The sequence below is a fragment of the Oryzias latipes genome, chromosome 1 (genome assembly GCF_053564925.1).
Source record: "Oryzias latipes strain Hd-rR chromosome 1, Olatipes_Hd-rR_3.1".
Taxonomy (NCBI): domain Eukaryota; kingdom Metazoa; phylum Chordata; class Actinopteri; order Beloniformes; family Adrianichthyidae; genus Oryzias; species Oryzias latipes.
The window spans coordinates 31,997,867-32,016,749 of NC_136237.1; the positions used below are offsets into that span (position 1 = coordinate 31,997,867).

The 18,883-nt window shown below is 40.5% G+C and overlaps 2 protein-coding genes across 4 annotated transcripts in view; one reads left to right on the top strand and one right to left on the bottom strand.

The window, feature by feature from the left end:
• Positions 1-5,348, top strand: part of LOC101166191 (multiple PDZ domain protein-like) — a 66,395-nt gene extending 61,047 nt beyond the window's left edge. For all 3 annotated transcript variants that reach the window (XM_023956120.2, XM_023956128.2, XM_023956126.2), the window contains 4 exons: positions 1,614-1,718; positions 2,709-2,812; positions 4,308-4,431; positions 4,520-5,348. In XM_023956120.2, coding sequence (XP_023811888.1) covers positions 1,614-1,718; positions 2,709-2,812; positions 4,308-4,431; positions 4,520-4,666 — 480 coding nt within the window. In that variant the 3' untranslated portion in view covers positions 4,667-5,348. The remainder of the gene's footprint in view (positions 1-1,613; positions 1,719-2,708; positions 2,813-4,307; positions 4,432-4,519) is intronic.
• A 3,572-nt stretch (positions 5,349-8,920) lies between these two features.
• tyrp1b (tyrosinase-related protein 1b) lies at positions 8,921-17,206 on the bottom strand. Its single transcript, XM_011474610.4, has 9 exons — positions 17,097-17,206; positions 16,283-16,641; positions 15,511-15,619; positions 13,632-13,845; positions 13,129-13,333; positions 9,893-10,060; positions 9,511-9,690; positions 9,293-9,439; positions 8,921-9,218 (listed from the first exon to the last, which is right to left on the bottom strand). Exons 1-9 carry the CDS (start codon positions 17,108-17,110, stop codon positions 9,013-9,015), a joined length of 1,602 nt encoding a protein of 533 aa, XP_011472912.2. The 5' UTR covers positions 17,111-17,206; the 3' UTR covers positions 8,921-9,012.
• Between the last annotated feature and the right edge of the window lie 1,677 nt (positions 17,207-18,883).

Consider the following 18,883-nt stretch of genomic DNA (forward strand, 5'->3'; position numbering starts at 1 on the left):
AGGATAATCCTGCTGCAGGAGTTGTCATATCAACGAAGTAGGTAGTTAGCAATGATTAGAAAAAACAACAACCAACCACATTTGGTATCAGGACGATCCAAATGCAGGAACGAAGAGGTGAAGTGGAGTGAAGAGAATAATGTAATAAACAAAAGGCACCACTTTGAGTGGGAATAAAACTCCAGAAGCACAATAAAAAACTCAGGCCCTTAGCACTGACGAGAAGCCCAAAAGTACCAAACAGAAAATGTGCTATGACACCCAGCACGGAAACACTGGAGCTTAAATAGAATCCAACAAATGAACTAAAGTGTAGGTAGCTGTGCGCCACTCTCAGGTACAGGACAGGCGAAGGGGCGGAGCCCTCCAGGAGCTACAGCCAATCTGCACGAAAAACAAAAAGCCACAGTTCATTCTACCGTTTGTGGATCATCTCAGCCAGGAATTCATAGATGTAACCAACTCAAATGTAATCAAAGCTAATTAGGTGATCTTTGCCTGGTTTTTGAAACCATAACTTCAAATCCTTGAGTTATTTTTAAAATTAAACAGTCCACCTTATAATCTGATGCACCTTAAGTAAAAATTCTGGTTGTGCTGCTGATATTTTGTACATAGTACCAAAAAACCTGTCAAAATGTTTTATTACAACTGTAGTAAACTATGAAGCTGCATTGCTTGATGGATTGTTGGAGGATTATGGGTATTGTAGGCAGGAGCCTAGTGGGCTGTTACTAACTGTTTGTGAATGAGTTAAATAAAGTTTGACTGTTTTTGTTTTGCTTGATGCACCTTTTTATTTGTGCTGGAGCTGTATGGCACACTGTGGCCTAACATGTGTATATATATGTTAGGAATGATTAGAAACAGAATAGTTAGACACTCCCTTTTGTATTTTATTAAACTAACTTTTACCTTTTATTACATTAATGGCTTAACCTCGATTTACTATGTATTGTCATCTCAAAATTATATTACATTTGAAGAAAGCACAGCCAAACTATTGTTCTAACAGTTTCTTCCCATACTCCCTCTTTTCTGTGCATGTTTTCTGCTGAGCAGGCCTCAGACTTATCTTCACTTTAGCCTTGGAGCTTCCCTCCAGCAGTAACCTGTGGGCGTGATTTTCACACGAAGATCCTCAGACCATCTTCTGAATATGCTAATGCAGGGTTTTTATACCAAAGCCCATCCCTGAGCTCGTTGGTTCGGACTTTGAATGTACCATGTTCATGTCTGTCCCCTTCGTGTTTGTGCGAAGTAAAACCTCCACAAAAGCTAAGTTTTGTCTCTGAGTCATTATTCATTATTTCTGTGTGTAAGAAACTGACGGGGTTACGAACTAAAATTTAATACAGTCCTTTCTAGAAAATCCAGTTTCTTCACAATATACGTATACCGGTATATGTACATATATATACATATAACATATATACACGCATATACATACACATATATATAAATATATAAAAGACAGAGATCATATTATAAAATAATAACATAAATTGTAATGTATCTGAACTGTCAAAAAAAGTGGGTCAAAGGTCCTGTAAAGTTCAAGAGGAAGGTGCTCCAACAGGAGTGAAAATGATAGGTGTGCCTTTGTCATTCAGACAGGAGACCAGATCCTCTGCATCAACGACGTGTCCACCGAGGGAATGACTCACGACGAAGCCGGGGCGCTGCTGAAGAACGCCGCCGGAAGCGTCACCCTGCAGGTAGTGTCACAGCGATGCGCTCGGCGGTCCAACCACCATAAGGCTCCGATACTCATTGCAGAGTCAGCAGAAACTGTATCGCTGTCTGCAAAAGGAAGCCCGCTTCAGTTTCCACCCCCCTCCTAGCATTTCCATTAAAAAAAAAAACTTTGACATAAGTCTGTAATGAGGACAGGAAGTGGCGTGAAATCTGTGAAATTTGGGGCGCATGACGAGACGGTGGAGAATTGGTGAAGAACCGTGCGTCATTTGCTCGTGGGATGTGTTAACAAAGAACATCAAAAGGTTTTGTATTTGTGTTACTCACAAAATAATAACTGCACTAGATCACAATGACACAATCTCACTGCTGGGTTTTTAACTCGGATCATGAAAAAAACATTTATGGAAGAGGTATAAAGGAACACAAGTCTTAATCATGCTTTGGAAAGAAAGACGGAGAGATTTAAAGTCACATAAATCCTCTTTTTGTGTCATTTTTAAAAATTTGACATTATAGCTTTTCATTGAAAGTGCCACAAACGCACAAAAGGTTTCTGCTGTCTGGTCTGTTTCTTCATGTGCCCTTCAGACTGACTTTTTTTGGTGTTGTGGCTTTTCTCTGATGGCGGAAAACACAATTAAAATGAAAGTCGCATTTCTAAGTATTTCATTGTTCAAATTGTCCGGAACAGATGAAAATTGGTGATGTAGAAAATACGCTGGGCCGGCCACAAGCTTCCTGCTCTGCAACAGGGGATTGCTCTGCACTAGTGGCCCCGCCCACATCTCTGACGCCAATTTCTAACGAAATACTGCCGAAACTGTGTCCTGGAAAGCCACAGGTTTCTAGATTTTGGCTAAAAACAGCAAAAATCATAGTTAAAAGACCATTAGGAATGCATTTAAAACAGATCAAAAGATGATCAGAGTGGAACTTTAGGTGGTCTAAATGTGAAATCTGGTTCTGCAACCCACTGTGTTTGTGTGTGTGTGTGCGTGTTTGTGCAGGTGACAGCAGACTCTGGTGGCGGCAGCAGACAGGACCATAGCGCGGTGCACGCCGCATCATCAAGTCAACCTGGCAGCCTGACTTGGTTTCACAACAACCTCTGGTACGAATATTAAACAACTTGCTGCTCTTTTGGTGTTCTTTATGCATGGATGCAGCTGTATTTCTCCTTGATTTATGGGTCACTGTTTTGCTCTTATATATAATTTGTGTCACTACAAAACAACAAACAAAAAAATCAGAAAAATCATTTTTAATTTGTTAAAGGGCCTATAAATATAATACTTTTCTTCAGCTTTTTATAGTAAATGATATCCATGTATGTAATAATATATCACATTTGACACACAAAGGAACACATTTTTTATTAAATGTTAATTATTTTCGCAAACTATTTTCCTGCCTGAAAGTCAGCCACCTCGATTTCTGAGGCACCGACTTTCGCTCGGGTGGGTGGCGCCCATTTTGGGAGGGGCTGTTGTTCAGAGCGCAGGATTTTAGAGGAATTCTCCGAAATGCATGAACGGATCAAAAAACCGCTTTGGGGTGTTTGTTGAGAGGAATGAACATTATAATACACTTTAAAAAAATAAAAACTTTGATTTTCCATGATGTAAGCTATTTAATAAGCAAGTAATGATGAATTACTAAAACTAAGTGTGGTGTAATAAAACAGCCATAAAAGTATGAGGCCTACATGTAGCCCATCCAATGTGTTTGACACTTTCAACATGAATATGCAAATGTAAGCAGTCGGTTTTAAAGTCCCAGTCTGATCATCTTTTGATATATTTTAAAACTGTCCCAATGATCTTTAAATTATGATTATTGGACACGGTTTCTGCAGAGCAGCAGTGGTTTATTAGAAATTTGCCTCAGAATTGTGGCTGGAATTTGTTGGCACGGGACATTACCGCCCCCCACTTCCCATCATCCATCTGTTTATACTCTCACCCGCTGGCTTACAGCTCTCTCACAACCCCAACCTAACAACACAGAAATGGCGAGCAATATTGGTGCCACCTGGCCATTTTCGAGCTCAATTTTCTGTATACATGTCCTCCATCATGAGAAAAATGCCACAAGTACATGTTAAAAACACAGTTTTCATCAGAGTGGGTCTTTAAACTAAGAAATTGTTCAAGATCTCAGCTGACTTAACGTGTTCAATTCTCCTCCTCTTAGTTTCCTCTTGTTTTTAACTCTGGGACCCGGAGTCTAAAGTTGTCACTTGCAAATAAGCCGCACTGATTTCTGCAGAGCAGCAGTGGTTTATTAGAAATTTGCCTCAGAATTGTGGCTGGAATTTGTTGGCACGGGACATTACCGCCCCCCACTTCCCATCATCCATCTGTTTATACTCTCACCCGCTGGCTTACAGCTCTCTCACAACCCCAACCTAACAACACAGAAATGGCGAGCAATATTGGTGCCACCTGGCCATTTTCGAGCTCAATTTTCTGTATACATGTCCTCCATCATGAGAAAAATGCCACAAGTACATGTTAAAAACACAGTTTTCATCAGAGTGGGTCTTTAAACTAAGAAATTGTTCAAGATCTCAGCTGACTTAACGTGTTCAATTCTCCTCCTCTTAGTCCTCGCAAGTATAAGACCATCACTCTGGAGAGAGGCTCATCAGGCCTGGGGTTTAGCATTGTCGGAGGCTTCGGCAGTCCTCATGGAGACCTGCCCATCTATGTCAAAACTATCTTCAACAAGGTGAGGGAGAAGCTACCCAGCCTCCTACAGCAACATGCGTGTCCAGCAAATTTAGGCAACTCCTGGCTCTCTCTCTCTCTTTCGGCAGGGGGCGGCTGTGGAGGACGGCCGGCTCAAACGCGGCGATCAGATCATCGCCGTGAACGGACACTGCCTGGAGGGAGTCACTCACGCTGAGGCGGTGGACATCCTGAAGAGGACCAAGGGAACCGTCGTCCTCACTTTACTCTCCTGAAAGGCGAGCTGCTTTCAGGGTCTAACGGACAGAAAAGAGGACTGTCTGAATTCAAAACGTCAGAGGGAAACTACCTCCAGCTGCACGGGTAGAGTCAACATATTACACCAAAGTCAGGTTGGATTTTCCTTACCCAAGTCAGGATGTTATCTTCTTATACGAATACTTACAGAATGTGTGCATCCACATTCAATCTGCAATCTCTATTTGCTCTGACCATACAAGTATTTAAGATAATAAATGAAATGTGCAGTTCCGGATCTGTCCACTCTCTTCCTGTTTTTGACCCGGACATGCCAAGTGCTTCTGCCAATCTTTTATATGGCAATAAGGTTTCAGGATTTTGTTTTTCTTTACATTCCAAATGGTAAAGATGTGTTTGTGTTTATGAATGACACCGGTCTCATGTGTTTTGATGATAATTGTGAATGATTACTACCTTATGTTGAGCAGATGGAGTCTGACACACATTTCTTGAATTCTGTTGAAGGCTTTTACCCAGTACATCTTGCATTTTTATAGATATGCTTGTCTTTTTTTGGCACTTCAAGTTAATATTGTTAAATTATCTTTGAAGCTTTCTAATACCCTTTTTGTATTATCTTCATTACAATTTCTTGCTGTAATTTATCTAATTTAAACACTTGTAACATCAATAATAAAATAAATGTTCATTTGTTTACATCTTGTGTTTTCTTTTTTAAATAAAGTAAAACCATGCTTTTTTTCTTTTTTAGTGCGGATGATTTTTATTTTAGGTCTGGGTAAATCAGCTTCCACTGATTCACACTGGCGGTTTTGGCAAAGATTTTCATGCCGGATGCCCGTCCTGACACAATCCTGTATCTTATGCGGGCTGGGGACGGGGACAGGGAGACCCAGCCTTGTGGATACATGTGTAGATTTTCTTTACAGATAGAAAGAAAATTGTCTTACCATGGTAGCTGACCTCTGGCTCCAAACTGTTCAGATGGATGGTTCCGATTGGCTATTGCTGGTTATTTTTTGTTGCACTGCTAATGTTAGCTGTCAGGGGCTGTAAGCTAGTGGGAGAGCTAGTAGAGCTACTGCCAAACTGAGATTTCCTTTTTTATTTATTTTGGTTTAAAGCAGCATAATTACAATTAAAAGACCACTGGGAACACTTTTACAATTGATCAAAAGATAAAATGGAGCTTTAACTAACAATAATGGCAAACGTTAGCTAGCTATTGGTGCTAGTTTCCATTTTTGTCTTTCCACTTTCTGCTTCCCTTTTTAATGCAGATTTAGCTGCTAGTTTGACATCATTTGGAACAGAAATCTGCATTCTAAACCTTTTTAATCTTGCAGATATTAAAGCATGTTCTATGGTTTTCTGTCTTTTTTCAAACATGTATCCATATTCCAAGTCACTCAGGTTTTGTCAAGTTTGTGCCATGTGAAATGGCACGACAAATGACTCAAGATTTTAGAAATGCAAATTAGGACAGAAGTAGAAAGAGCAAGAGGGATTATGGAGATAAACAGCTTTTTTTTCCAGGCAGCTATGAATAAATAACTCCAACGTCAAGTCAAAGACTAGAACCAAACAAACACAAACAGAGTAAAATTACATTTCACTGTTTCCCAATAAATGCATAATTCTCTGACAGAAATCACTCGTGAAATAGGTGACAACTTGACAAACAACACACTTGCCCACAAATGTCTCATTTAGAGAATAGGAGGCATCTTGGGAGATCTTCGCTGGAGCGTCTGCATTAGTCAAAACCATCTGTTCACATTGCAAGCTTTATTGAAACCCCGCCATGGCGGTCTGGTTAATCCTGCTCCAGATGAACAGTTGCTCGCCTGCATGCACCAGGAAGCTTCTAAAATGGAGAAAACGGCGCAATGCCTTTGTGCACTTCAGGATTTCTATTCTATGACGGAATCCTTCTGCGAGTGATTTATTTATCATCCTGAATGTTTTGTAGACACTTTTGTTTGGTGGATTTTCAACCAGTTCAGTTAAAGAAACCGTAACTAGTTGATGTCTTGCCAGATTTTCCACCAGGAGGAGGCTCTTGTTTTTAAACTTCCAGTTCACCAAAAGAACGTAGTTGGGAAAAGATGCAGTGTATTCTGTGCTTCATCCTAGAAGAAAGGACCGTTGAGATGAGCACACTTGAAAGCCACTAATGATCCTCCGTCCCCTGAGGTTGGCAGTAACCAAATGATTGTTGCGACTGTCAACTCTATTCATATTCACATATCCACAGGACTGCAACCTTTACACTGTAGCCTGGTGGTGCCAAAAAAAAAAAAAAACTGATAATGGATTCCAAAAAAAAAGAAGCTTTTTTTTCATCCAATCCCTTGAGGCTCTTTGTCAAGATATCATCATGTGCTGCAAAAATGCCAGTGTTAAGTTATTCAGTCCAGTGCTGAGTCTTAAAAAATAAAAAAAATCCCAGTCCTCTTAAAATAACCCAACAGGAAGAAACACTGCAAAGGCTAGACATCCTGAAGGCTCGCACTTCATTACAGCTTCAACCGCCGGTGCCACCATCTTCATGTCAACTCTGGGACTCGGAGTCTAAAGTTGTCACTTGCAAATAAGCCGCACTGATTTAAATTTTGGCATCGAGATGCGTGCATGCCTCTTGTCACTCATTTTGCTGAGAGCCCTGAGCCAGAAATAATTACGCGGGGTCGTGAAGCTACAGCACAAGTTTTCAAACTGATCGGTAGCACTAAAAATGATGATCACTCCTGATGCAGATTGAGAGCTTTCCTCTCCTTCAGCCTCTAATCTGTCCTGCTCAACTTGAGGAGTTTAAAGACACTGTTTTCCTCTCAGCGCAAGGATAATCTTTGGAAAATATATTCAGCCAAATCTTCAAATTTGGTTTAATCTGTTTGTTCTGCAATCCTGGAAATATAGCACAACTTCCAGACTTCTTTCTAGTAATGTGCACGATTTGAAAAAAAAACGTTTTTCTTATTGTAAATTGTAAATCAATCTATACCCAAATATTGAAGTAAAATGGAGAGGACTTGTGCAACAACTTGTGGATCCTACATAAATATTAAAAGTAATAAAGTACTATTATGGTCATGCTATGCCGACCTGACATAGTTACAGTGTGTGAACAAAATTTTTAAATAGTAAAAGTAAAATACAAAAAAATGTATTAGAAATTAAAATAAATAAAAACATAAAAATAGTAGGAATAAATAAAACAATTGAGGAAAAAAAATTAAATATAATTATAAGAGGATTTTAGAAAAGTTAAGAATGCAAAAAAAAAAACAGTAGCAATTAGAAAAAAAAAAATCTGTGGACAGAAAGTCACAACAGCCCTTAGCAAAAAAGCAGTGAATTTAAGTGTATTGCAAGTATGTTTAGTCCATGATTAAAGTAAGACATGTTTGAATTTAACTTTATATACTATCTATAGCCTTTGTTGTAAACTTAAAATGTTCAAATTTAATCTGTTTAGATATTGAGTTAGTATACCTTCTACACCACAGTGACATGACCTATAGTACACTTTCTATACTATAATTTATAAAGAAAAAAAAAAAACTTCAATTGTATTCTTTTTTGTGCATTTTAAAGTCTGCTACGGAAAACTTTTACCAGTTCTGGTGCACCAAACTACCAAAGCCCCAAACTCTGACGCATGGAATTGTGTTGTAACTGTGTAAGACTGTGATGTGCAAAAAAATAAAATAAAATTCCACTTGCAGGACTGCATCCATCCACGTGGGGGCAGTGTGTGTGCTGCTATTACATCATTGAAAATCCGGCTTCATCAGTGCTTGGATGGTAGATTAACATTAAGTGGTGCGATTTGCCAGATGGCCTTAGGCTTAAAGACAAACAAATTTGCACCTGCAGCAAAAGGCCCGTCTTAAGACCAGACTGCCGCCTCCTTCTCCAGCCCAAAGCCTGTTGTTTACAAAGAGAATGGAAGGAACGAGAACATGAGCATATAAATTGTCTATGTGACATTATGGGGTTTATCTCTCAGACAGTCGGATGTTCAGGGCAGAGCGATAGTCTTCGGCTCTGCAGCTAACGATGAGATCCTTTATGAGGAAAACGATCTCCGTCCTTCCTTCTGTCCTTTCTAAAATGATGGTTTTGACACTCAAGTGGCTGAGCAGCAGACATGGTAAATCACAGCTGCCTGAGCATGGAGCTGTCTGTTTATTTCATGATCTCCCGGCTGCCCTTTGACCCCTCCAAACTGCAGCCTTTTTGGCAGAAAAGACACATCCCAGTTGAGGTTTTGAAACCAGTTCAACTTTATTAGAAGAAACCGATGAATTAGAAAACAAAAATCTCAAGCTCCCTTCCAGGGAAGCGTGGGGGATCAGACGACAGACTGCGACTTATCCAACCTCCTGTCATCCTCTGAGTAGCTCCGGAAGGTTTCCCCCAGCAGCGGCTGCAGGGCCTCAGCCGAGTGGTGGGAACGAGCTCGGACCACGCAGGCGATGAGGCCCCCCAACGCCGCCACAACCACCACTGCCGCCACCACAGCCACAGTGATTATTTCAGACAGAGTTAGGGGACGGGCTGCCGCAAGGAGGATGAAAAGGAAGGCGTCAGGGATGAGTATTTGGTTTTCTGGAGGCTTTGCCGTCACTCACCTGGCCACTGGACTTCGTATGAGTATCCCAGACTCTCAGGGGCGCTGACAAACATTTCCGCATTTGTGACCGGAGGCCAAAAAGGAACCATGTTGAACCTGCGGTTGTGCCCAATAGGAGCATTCTCCTCGGGGTAAACCACCTCACCTGTAAACCAGGAAGAAAACTCTGTCGCCTGCTGCAAAGTTGCTGCGTTTGCACGTGTGCCCAAGGCGCACCTGGTTGGTGTCTGCGAAGCCACTCATCGAAGACCGCATCCGTGAAGGTGTGCAGCAACACAAAGATGGGGTCGTTTGGAGACAGGTGAGTCTGACCTCCCGTCCCATTGAGGAAGAGATGGGCCAGGTTGTGGAGGCTGCGGATGACTGGGTCGTACATCCCCTGGGGGGCGCTGTACCCTGGAAAAAGAACAAAACCACCTTCAAGTGAAGTTTTTTGCAACTTCAGAATGGGAACGGTGGAGCGGTTTAGATGCACACGTAGGACGAGGGTTGAGTTTGTTCCTGGCTTAGTTCACATCTATATACATATACATACACACTGAGTTTCACCAGCTTTAGTTTCTCTGCTTTGACTGGTCCCTTCAAAGCAGGAGCAGACCTTCAATGCTGTTCCTGAAGCTCTCTGACGAGGTGGAGTAATAAGGAGGAGTGTCGAAGGTGTTTAGCTCCAGACATTCCAGGACGTCCTGGGGCTCCGGCAGCCTCTGAACCATGGGGCGCGCCACGTTGCCCGCCGGGTTTCTCCTGATGGGGCTGCTCTCTGAACCTTGATGAAGGAAAAAAATTTAAAAAAATACAAGAGATGAAGGCCAGAAATAAACTTCTTCAACTCATATAAAAGGCAGTGTCACGCAGCCACTAGGTACATTTTGTTGCATTTTTCGTATATTAAATTTCGGTCTTTCACGATACATCCGTGATCTACGTAATTCATGAGTGTTTCATTCCTTTGTCGATGTACGCAGATGTCTTTCGATGAATATGGTTTTGAGATGTTCAAAATTTTTGGTCGGTTGATAATTACGCAATTTATATGCCCTTTAAATAACTTATATGCAATTATCATGCATTTTATGCAAATGTGAGTCATTTTTGCAAGATGCATAGGCAAATTTGGCTCTCCATGACCGTTCCACGTATGTCTAACAGACTTTTTACACATGTACACCAATGTATACATTTAACGTCTCGTATCGCACATATCACGTTCACTTCACGTAATTGTCGCACAAATCATTATTGAATTGCATATAAAACAGCGCAATAATCACCCACGTTTCATGGTCTATGTTAATTTACGTGTTCTTTGTGGTACATCTGTAAAAATTTCACGTAAAAACCACCACTTTTCTCACTTTTTCCACTTACAGTATGACCAATTTTCCTCCATGCAATATGTGCAATACCTACGTAGTGGCTTTGAAAAAATAGTTTGAGTCTCAGATTACAAACGACAAAGATCTGAGCTCCCCAAAGAAAAAGAATCAAAAGATGATGAACATCATTTACGGTAGATACTTTCTAGACTAGTTTGATCGTTCTCAAACATGACAAGATATCAGTTAAATTGTTTAATTTTTCAGCAAAAGCCAACAGTATGGCGCTCTGTGATTGAAGTTTTCTTTTCTCCAGCATTGTGTGATCTACTTCTTTTCTCCTCTTTTGTTTTTCCTCCCTTTTCTTTTGCCGCCTCTCCTACACACAAGAGGGGGGCTACATACCAGAGTTGTCTGCGTGTTTGAAGATTATTCCCTCAGATCAAAGGAAACCAGGATACCGCAAGATTTCTGTCTTCAACAGGCAGATGCACAAATCAAGACCCCCACCCCACCCCCCATTAACCCATTTTAGGTGTTGTTGTGGGCTCCCCCAAGTAATACCAGACCTGTCACGACTCTCCATAGAGGGAGACGGATCACTCCGATTTTTGGCACTTTTGCGTTCCTCCTACCACCTTTTTCCCTCACTGTGTTGTCATATGAATCGTGGCCGGGGAAAAATATCGCCTGACATCCTTAATCCAAAGCTAAAGATCAAAAGAAACGTGAACTTTTCTTTCAGCACATGAGAAACAGGTAGAGGACTAATCTGGTGCCAGTGTGTGGAATGAGCACTGATCCCCTCAAAGCTGATGGTCATGCGTAGCCGGGGCAACATTAAGTTTTAGGGGCATTTTTGTACTACATTTGAACCTTACCATAATGATTAACAACCAGTAAACTTGTTGCTTTATGCTGCTCCATGGTCTTATCCCCCTTCCCCTCCTATTATCACCCTCCTACCCCCCCCTCTCTCTAACGTCCCTCTCTCTTCTTCCCTTCTTTCCTTTTCCGTCCGGTCCAACACCAAAGATTTTCAAACATGGTTAAAATTAATAAAGTTTGGCCTCAATTACAAAAGGGGTTTATTCAGACGTACCTTTGGTTTGTCTGAAGATTAATAACCCCTCTTGTTAAAGTAAAATAAGTCCAACACAAGAGGACCTCAGCTCTCATCTGTCTGCCCAGCTGTTGGACAGGACAAGTTAAAAAAAAAAAAAAAAAAAAAGTTTTAGGGGCAAAAGGGTTCCCTCGTTCAACCCCAGTCGTGTATTTTTCTGACTTATAATTCACACTTTTTGGAGAAACGCATGTAAGAAAATACAGATTCAAGAACGGCGTAGATGACAATAACAGACTGAATGTTTGCAGGCTTCACTACCGTAACACATACCGTATGAATCTAGTATATTAGCGCAGCATTTAGACAAATATTAAGATTAACGGGGTGGGATTATATAAGTTCGCTTCCTTCCACTCCCTTTCAAGCAATATTTATTAATATGTATAATTATCCTAAGTTTGATTAGTTACTGTATGAATGTATAACTGATGATTATATTGCTGTTGTGTATTATTTGTACTTAATTGCTTGAAATAAACCATTTCAATTCAATTCAATTCAAAATACCATAAATAACATGTTAAGAAATCAACTAAACTATACATCACTTCATCTTCAACCTGTGTGTCACTATGGAACAATTCCTCCAGCATCAAGATACCGTCACACTGCCCTTGGCAACGACTTTCAATGAAAACTCCACGTAAACACACGTTTAGGGCTTCTGTGTTCAAAACTCTTGCATTCATGCATCGCTATGCAAAAGTCCGTTTTTAAACTCTATGTACAAAATGCTCGCCCATTGAACGAATGTTAAAAAATAAACCAGGTTGAACTTTGACCAATCATGGACTCGATTTGGTAATGGCGTATAGGTGGTGTTCCTTCTAATTCATGGAAGTGCAGACGGCGGCAAAATTGAGGAGAAATTTAGAATTGCAGTTTGTGCTGGGCTAGATTTATAAGACACCAATTCTTTCATATATCAGAAAAAGAGCAGTTAAAGAAAAGGCCTGAGACAGGATTCGCCTGGTGTGAACGGTGTGAACGTTTTTTCTTCCTCGTTGCTGTTAGTTGCATATACCTATACACTCACCTACAGTGCCCTCTAGTGGTTGTTGCTATTTATTTATTTTCCAAAAATCATTTATAAACCGCACCTGAGTAGAAGTTGCAGTCCTGGCTAAACTGCCAAAAAAAAAATAAAAACCTCTACTTATACTCAAAAAAAACAGGGAGCCAGAAGGCAAAGTCTGCCATTAAGCGTAGTTATGAACAAACTGTACTAATAAAGAGCAATGCTGGGTTTAGCACAACAGCTGTGTGTTATTATTTATAGCTGCTTTATGTTCCACATGCTCCCTTTATGAGCTCTTTGCCCTCTTTTTTTGTGTGGTGCAGCTGAGGTGTAGCTGCAGTTCTGCTCGGCGGTGTCGGTGCATCTGTCTTTACTGTTGCAGATGGTGCCCAAGGTGTCGTAGTCCTCCACGCTCTCGCAGATGACCCTCCACTGAGAGAACACGGAGTTGGGGCTGATAGAGTTCATGTCGAAGGCGCTCCTGGCTCCCATCAGGTCGTCCGTGCAGATGTCGCATTCGCTGCCTCCGATGGCAAAGTTCCAGTATGGCAGGGCAAAGGAAGGGTCTCCCAGCATGTTCTAAATAGAATGAAGGATTTTTTTTTTTTTTTAAAGGAAGGAAGAACTGTTTTCCTCTTTCTAAGATCATTTTTACCTTTTCTTCCAAAATCATCCTCCTCCCTCCTCCTCCTCCACAGGGTCACTATATTTATTTGTGTCTGTTCTATTCTCTCCCTACACTCCCCCCTTCTTGTGCTGGAGAGCTTCCCACTCCATGTTAAAAAAGGAAATCCTCCTCTCTTCCTCCTCATTATCTTGTGTTGTTCTTTTCTTCCTGCTCTGACTCTGCTTTCTTTCCCTCTTTCATGTTCCTCACCTGCATGTCTCTCTCCAGTTGCAGCAGATGAAAACGGTGCCAGGTGACAAAACCCGGGCCCTCGTGGGAGAAATCGACGCCTCCGAAGCTGACCTGGCCCGGCCCCAGGTAGGTTTTACTGACGGAATAGTAGTGGCTCCAAACAAAATAGTTATAAATGGTGATGTTCTCAAACTGCGTGCTGTTGCCATCGGGGCCCAACACCTCCTGATACCTAAAAATAAAAAATTTGCTTCATGAAGTTCTTTTCCTCTCTAAACAGATTTTTTTTTATTTAAAGACACACTGCAATGAAAATATTGTTTTGAGGCATTCTTCTGATGATAGAGGACATTTATAAAGAAAATAAAGCTGATTTTTTTCCCCCTGAGTATTTCTTTATTCAAATCATTGTGAATCAGGAGCAGACGAAAAAATGTAGTTGGAAAAAGAGCTTTTTTGTCTGGGCTGACTGCAAGCTCCCTGCTACGCATCGCGGATGGGAAGGTGGGTGGGGTTGCTCGCTCCACACCCACGGTCCCACCCCCAACTCAGAAGTAAATTTCTATCGGACTACTGCCTCTTTGCAGAAACTATGTCATTGAAAACAACACCAGATTTTCTTTATTTAGGCTAAAACCGTATTTTCCGCACTGTAAGGCATACTTAAAAACTCCAGTTAACTGATTACAATGCCAAAAATCGAGTGCCCTAGAAATTTCCCAGAAGTCCCTGCAAAAAACCAGTGTGCATCGATGCAAACTAGATTGTTGAATAAAATGTATTTAAATATATTTTTTTTAATAAACCATAAACGTTTCTATATTCAGAAGACAGTGGACTCATTAATGATCATTACAAAGCACCCATATGAATTAGATTTTAATGATCGATGATGTCATATTTGCCATTTAAAAAGAAAAAAAGAAGTAGTGAGCATGGTGCTTTTAAAATCCAGGGCACTACATAGTCTCACACACTATACAGTTTTTTAGTAGTTAGAGGTTAGTGAGGGAATTTGGACACAGCTTCTTTTTCTTGTTTCTTACAAGGTTGGGAGTTAGCGTAGTCCTAGTAACGTTTGTTTTAGTGTTATTAATCTCTTTTTTATATGGTGCAAACAAGGTTTCAGATATTGTAAATTTGCTAACACTTCTAAAGTGGCCAATAATTAGCATGTTATAAACAAGTTCTAGAATGACTGTGAACACAGTTTATAAAGTTTGACTGACTGACGGCTTTTTTTCTGACTCTTTAGTCTCACTTTATGTGCCTTATATTTTGACAGTTCGAAAATAGACCATTCATTGAAAGTGGGCCTTATAAACCGGTGTGCCCTAAAATATGGTAATATAAAAATATGGTAATTATCCTTAAAAGAGCAATGGAAGGCTTTTTAATAGTTGGAGTGTGTCTTTAAAAAAATCTAATTATTTTAACACTGAATGAACCTGCATTTAATTTGTAAATAAAACTAGGTCACTCTGTCAAATGTTAATTTTTATATAAATAGGTTCTGATACCTGCAGGTATTTAAATTGAATTCATTTGCACACCTCAGCTGACTTAGAAGATTGTTATTAAACACTCACTAGCCAGGTTTTAATCTAAATAATACCAGTCTTTGTGTTCCTTGTTGAAGCTGCATCATCTAAAAAATGTTTTTTTTAAATGTAATAAGGAAATCAATAAAAAATTTGTTTATAAACCATAGAGTTAACTGCATCATTTTCTGTTCCCAGACCTGGCTAGACTGAGCGTACAAGTCTTTTGGCAAAACCTCTGTCTGCTCGAAGGTGTTTATGCAAGACTGTCTGGCTGAAAATACAAACTCCTGTTAAAAGTGGGTCACTGCATGAATTAGAAAGGCTCCCGTGATCAGCTTGTTGAGCTTCCGTACCTCCTCGTGCAGATCACCAGGTCGGGGTGCACCGTGCTCTTGGCCTGGTTCAAGGCATCCACAAATGCCTGCTTCTCAGCTGCAGTCATCTGCATGATATTCCTCCTTACTTCAATGATGAGGGGGCAGGAGGGACAGAACACGAGATTAGTAGATGGAAACATTTTCGACTAATGCAAAAAATGGAAAAAAGAAAGTAAGGATGCTTGGCTGGTTAAAAAATAAACGTGGTAACGCCTTGACGCCAATTGATGAAAATATGCATCAAACTACTTCTGCTGTAAACTTACCTTTTACACAAAAACATGGTATTTTTTTAAATAAAAGACATGACAGAATTAAAAACAATCTATAATTTGATTTATCTTGATTTCATGTTTTCTTATTGCACTTCTTGTGTTTTTTATTTCAGATTTTCTCATTTTAATCAATGGAAATTTCACCAGTTTGTAATTTAAATTATTAATAACAGAAAAACAATAAATAGTTTTTTTAGTTGGATAAATAAATCAGTTTAGGATAAAATACAGGTAAATAATACATCAAATAAAATACAAAAGATGGGAATTAACCTTGGAAAAACCAAGAGAAGCTTTTTGGCATTTTGACCAAAGTAATAAAATGAAAAACAAAAAAAGAAGAAATAATTCATGAAGTTAAAAAAGTAATACTATAAATGGCAGCCAGATTTGACCCTGTGTTTGCCAGTGTAAAATTGAATGGATTCATTATTAGCCTTTCTCAGGAGTCATCCTAAATTTCGTTCTCTCACCCACAGAGACTCTCTGATCGCAGTCTGCTCCAGTCAGTCCGTGTTTGCACTGCCCGCAGTTGTAGCCGCTGAAATTCCCATTGCACTGGCAGGTGCGGTTGAAGAATCGCAAGGGCCACCTCTCCCTGTCGTCCCGTCCAGAGTAAGGGTACTGGGGCCCGTGGCGGCGGTTGTCAGCTGCGATGGCCACGCACTGCCCTCTCCCCGTGCTGGAGCCGCACTCATCCCCGGACGCCCCCGTCGGGGACGGGCAGCACTGGCCGCTGCGCAGACCCTCGGGGGTCACGCACTCCCGGGGGAACTGCGCCAGAGCTAGACCGGCACACAAGGTCACCACCAGGAGAGCTTCTCTCCACATGCTGCAGTTTGGAGAGAAAATAAGACAAGAATCCATATTTATTTGTCGTTTTACGCACTTTGCCCCCACTTGGTGAGAGTGACAAATCAAAACACTAAAAGCTGCTTTGCTAAAAAAAAAAAAGATCACTTTTCGTCAAAGCCACTTGTTTCACAGCTATTGCAAAACTTCTCAGATGGTCCTTCAGGCAGTGCAAGTCATTATTCATGATTCACAAAACCATTAGCTTTCAACTCTTGCAAGCTCAGAAATGCAATAGATTACAAGAAAAGATTTCCTTCAGCTAAATACTCTGCGTCTTTGAAGCTTTACAAGAAAAAAAAACAAATGGAGGGAATAATTTGGCAAAGCAATTATTTCAAAATAGCATTTTGAACACCAGTGCTTGCTCATAACGCGCATCCCTGCAGCATCAAGTCTGTGGAGATGACACGGAATTATCAGGTGATGCCCTACCTCTGATTGTACATGCTGCTCCACTGTCTGGAGAAATGTGGTCCCCCCCCGCACAAGAATCGGCCCTTTTTCTCCTTGCGTCTTAAATAGCCGCCCAGCGCATGACCAGACCTTTGTGGAGCTTGTGTAAGCACATTACTTCTTTTGCCCCCCCTTCCTAGGGGGCTAGGCAACACTTGAGGGCACTTGAATGCTCTCTCAAACCTTCATTCATGTGCCTTGTGATCGTAGCTCAAATGACTGGATGATCAGTCACTAACATCCTGGGAGCTAGCGTTCATGCTTTCAGGCCGTGTCAAAGAGCCACATTTTGCACATTTTTTCACGTATAAAACGTTGTTGTTTTTTTTTGTGTTCCATGTGTTATAAACGTGTTTCACAAGTGTTTCCAGATGTCCGTCAAGGGTTTTTTGTCAGAATTCGGTGTTAAACTGTCGGTTGAGAATTGCGCAGTTTTACATGTATTTTATGAGGTTTATACACAATTGTTAAGTAAATCTTACGCATCTGAGTGTAATTGTTGCTAGTTGCATATGCAAATTTGTAACTTTCCACGACCATTTCATGGATGTCAAACAGACCTTTCATGGATGTTCCACCAATGTATGACCTTTATATTGCATATATAAATATCTATATATAGGCTTTTAAGTTGATTTACGTGTTCTTTGCGTGGTTTAACCCTTGTGCTATGACCCCACCCTTACATTGACGTGTTATTCCTATCATGACAAAGGTGGATAAAGGTGGAAAGATTTCATGGAATCCATGGACACCAGTGAGGTTCACAAATCATTGAAGAAAAAAGGTTCAGAGCACTGTCTAATGGGGTCTAGCTGATCCAACTCCCAATGTTAATGTGCCTAGGATAGCACAAGGTTTAAATTCATTAAGTTCATTGGCAGAAGAAGGTTCAAGCGCAGGCAATTGCCCGGGACGCAAATTTAAAGGGGGGGCGGTATCTCAGTGCTTGTAAAAAACTTTAAAAATCTCCGCCACTATTGGTTTTTTATTATCGATTATATCCCAGATTTTGTAACGGCCTGCAACCTGCGATTTCGCGCCCCCGCAGCTGCACGCGCTCCTGTCTCAGAGAAGGTGCAGCAAATGTGTGTGATGGAAAAGGGGAGGGGTTGTGAGCGCAGGCTGAGCACGAAGCGCAGCCTCGATTGCGCAACACCTGGATCATTGCGGGCCGTTAGTTTACTCAGCTCATGCTAATATTGTCATTCTTTATTAACTATTCTAGACATTTTTATTATTTGTGTTTATTTTCCATATAAAATCTATTTTTTACACCTGCCTGTCCTTTAGTTGGTGTTAGCAACCTAATTGACATAAAGACGGCAGGTAATGCTGGCAGTAAAACAATTGCGCTTTTTGAAACAATAAATAAACAATAGATCATTTGTTTATGAATGTATTGAGGCTTTTTGGAGGATTTTTACTGTTGGTCTTGCAAAAAAAATAGGAACATGCCAAATATTTTAGGAGTAATCCCAGGGATGAGTTCTATGATTTAGTTTTTAATGTTTTACGAGACCTAAAAATTTTATTCACAATGACAGGTTTTAAAAAAAAATCAAATCCCTCTGAAAAGTTTCACAAAGACACACACAGGACATCACACATGAAGCAGAAATGAACTTAGTGCTAAAAAACATGCCAGGAGTCCAGCTCTTAAAAAACTGACAAAAGAGAAAAGAAAATGGAATCATTTGATTTGTTATTTCTAATTATTATTTTCTTTAGGCTTTGTTTGTTTTGTTGTGCTGCATGTTCATGTT

What these genes read in the sequence shown, in the direction of transcription:
- tyrp1b (XM_011474610.4), bottom strand. An exon ending in CGATCAGAGAGTCTCTGTGG is followed by an intron (nt 15,620 to 16,282) that starts GTGAGAGAACGA and finishes TCATCATTGAAG; the next exon opens with TAAGGAGGAATATCATGCAG. An exon ending in CTTGGGCACCATCTGCAACA is followed by an intron (nt 10,061 to 13,128) that starts GTAAAGACAGAT and finishes TCCTTCATCAAG; the next exon opens with GTTCAGAGAGCAGCCCCATC.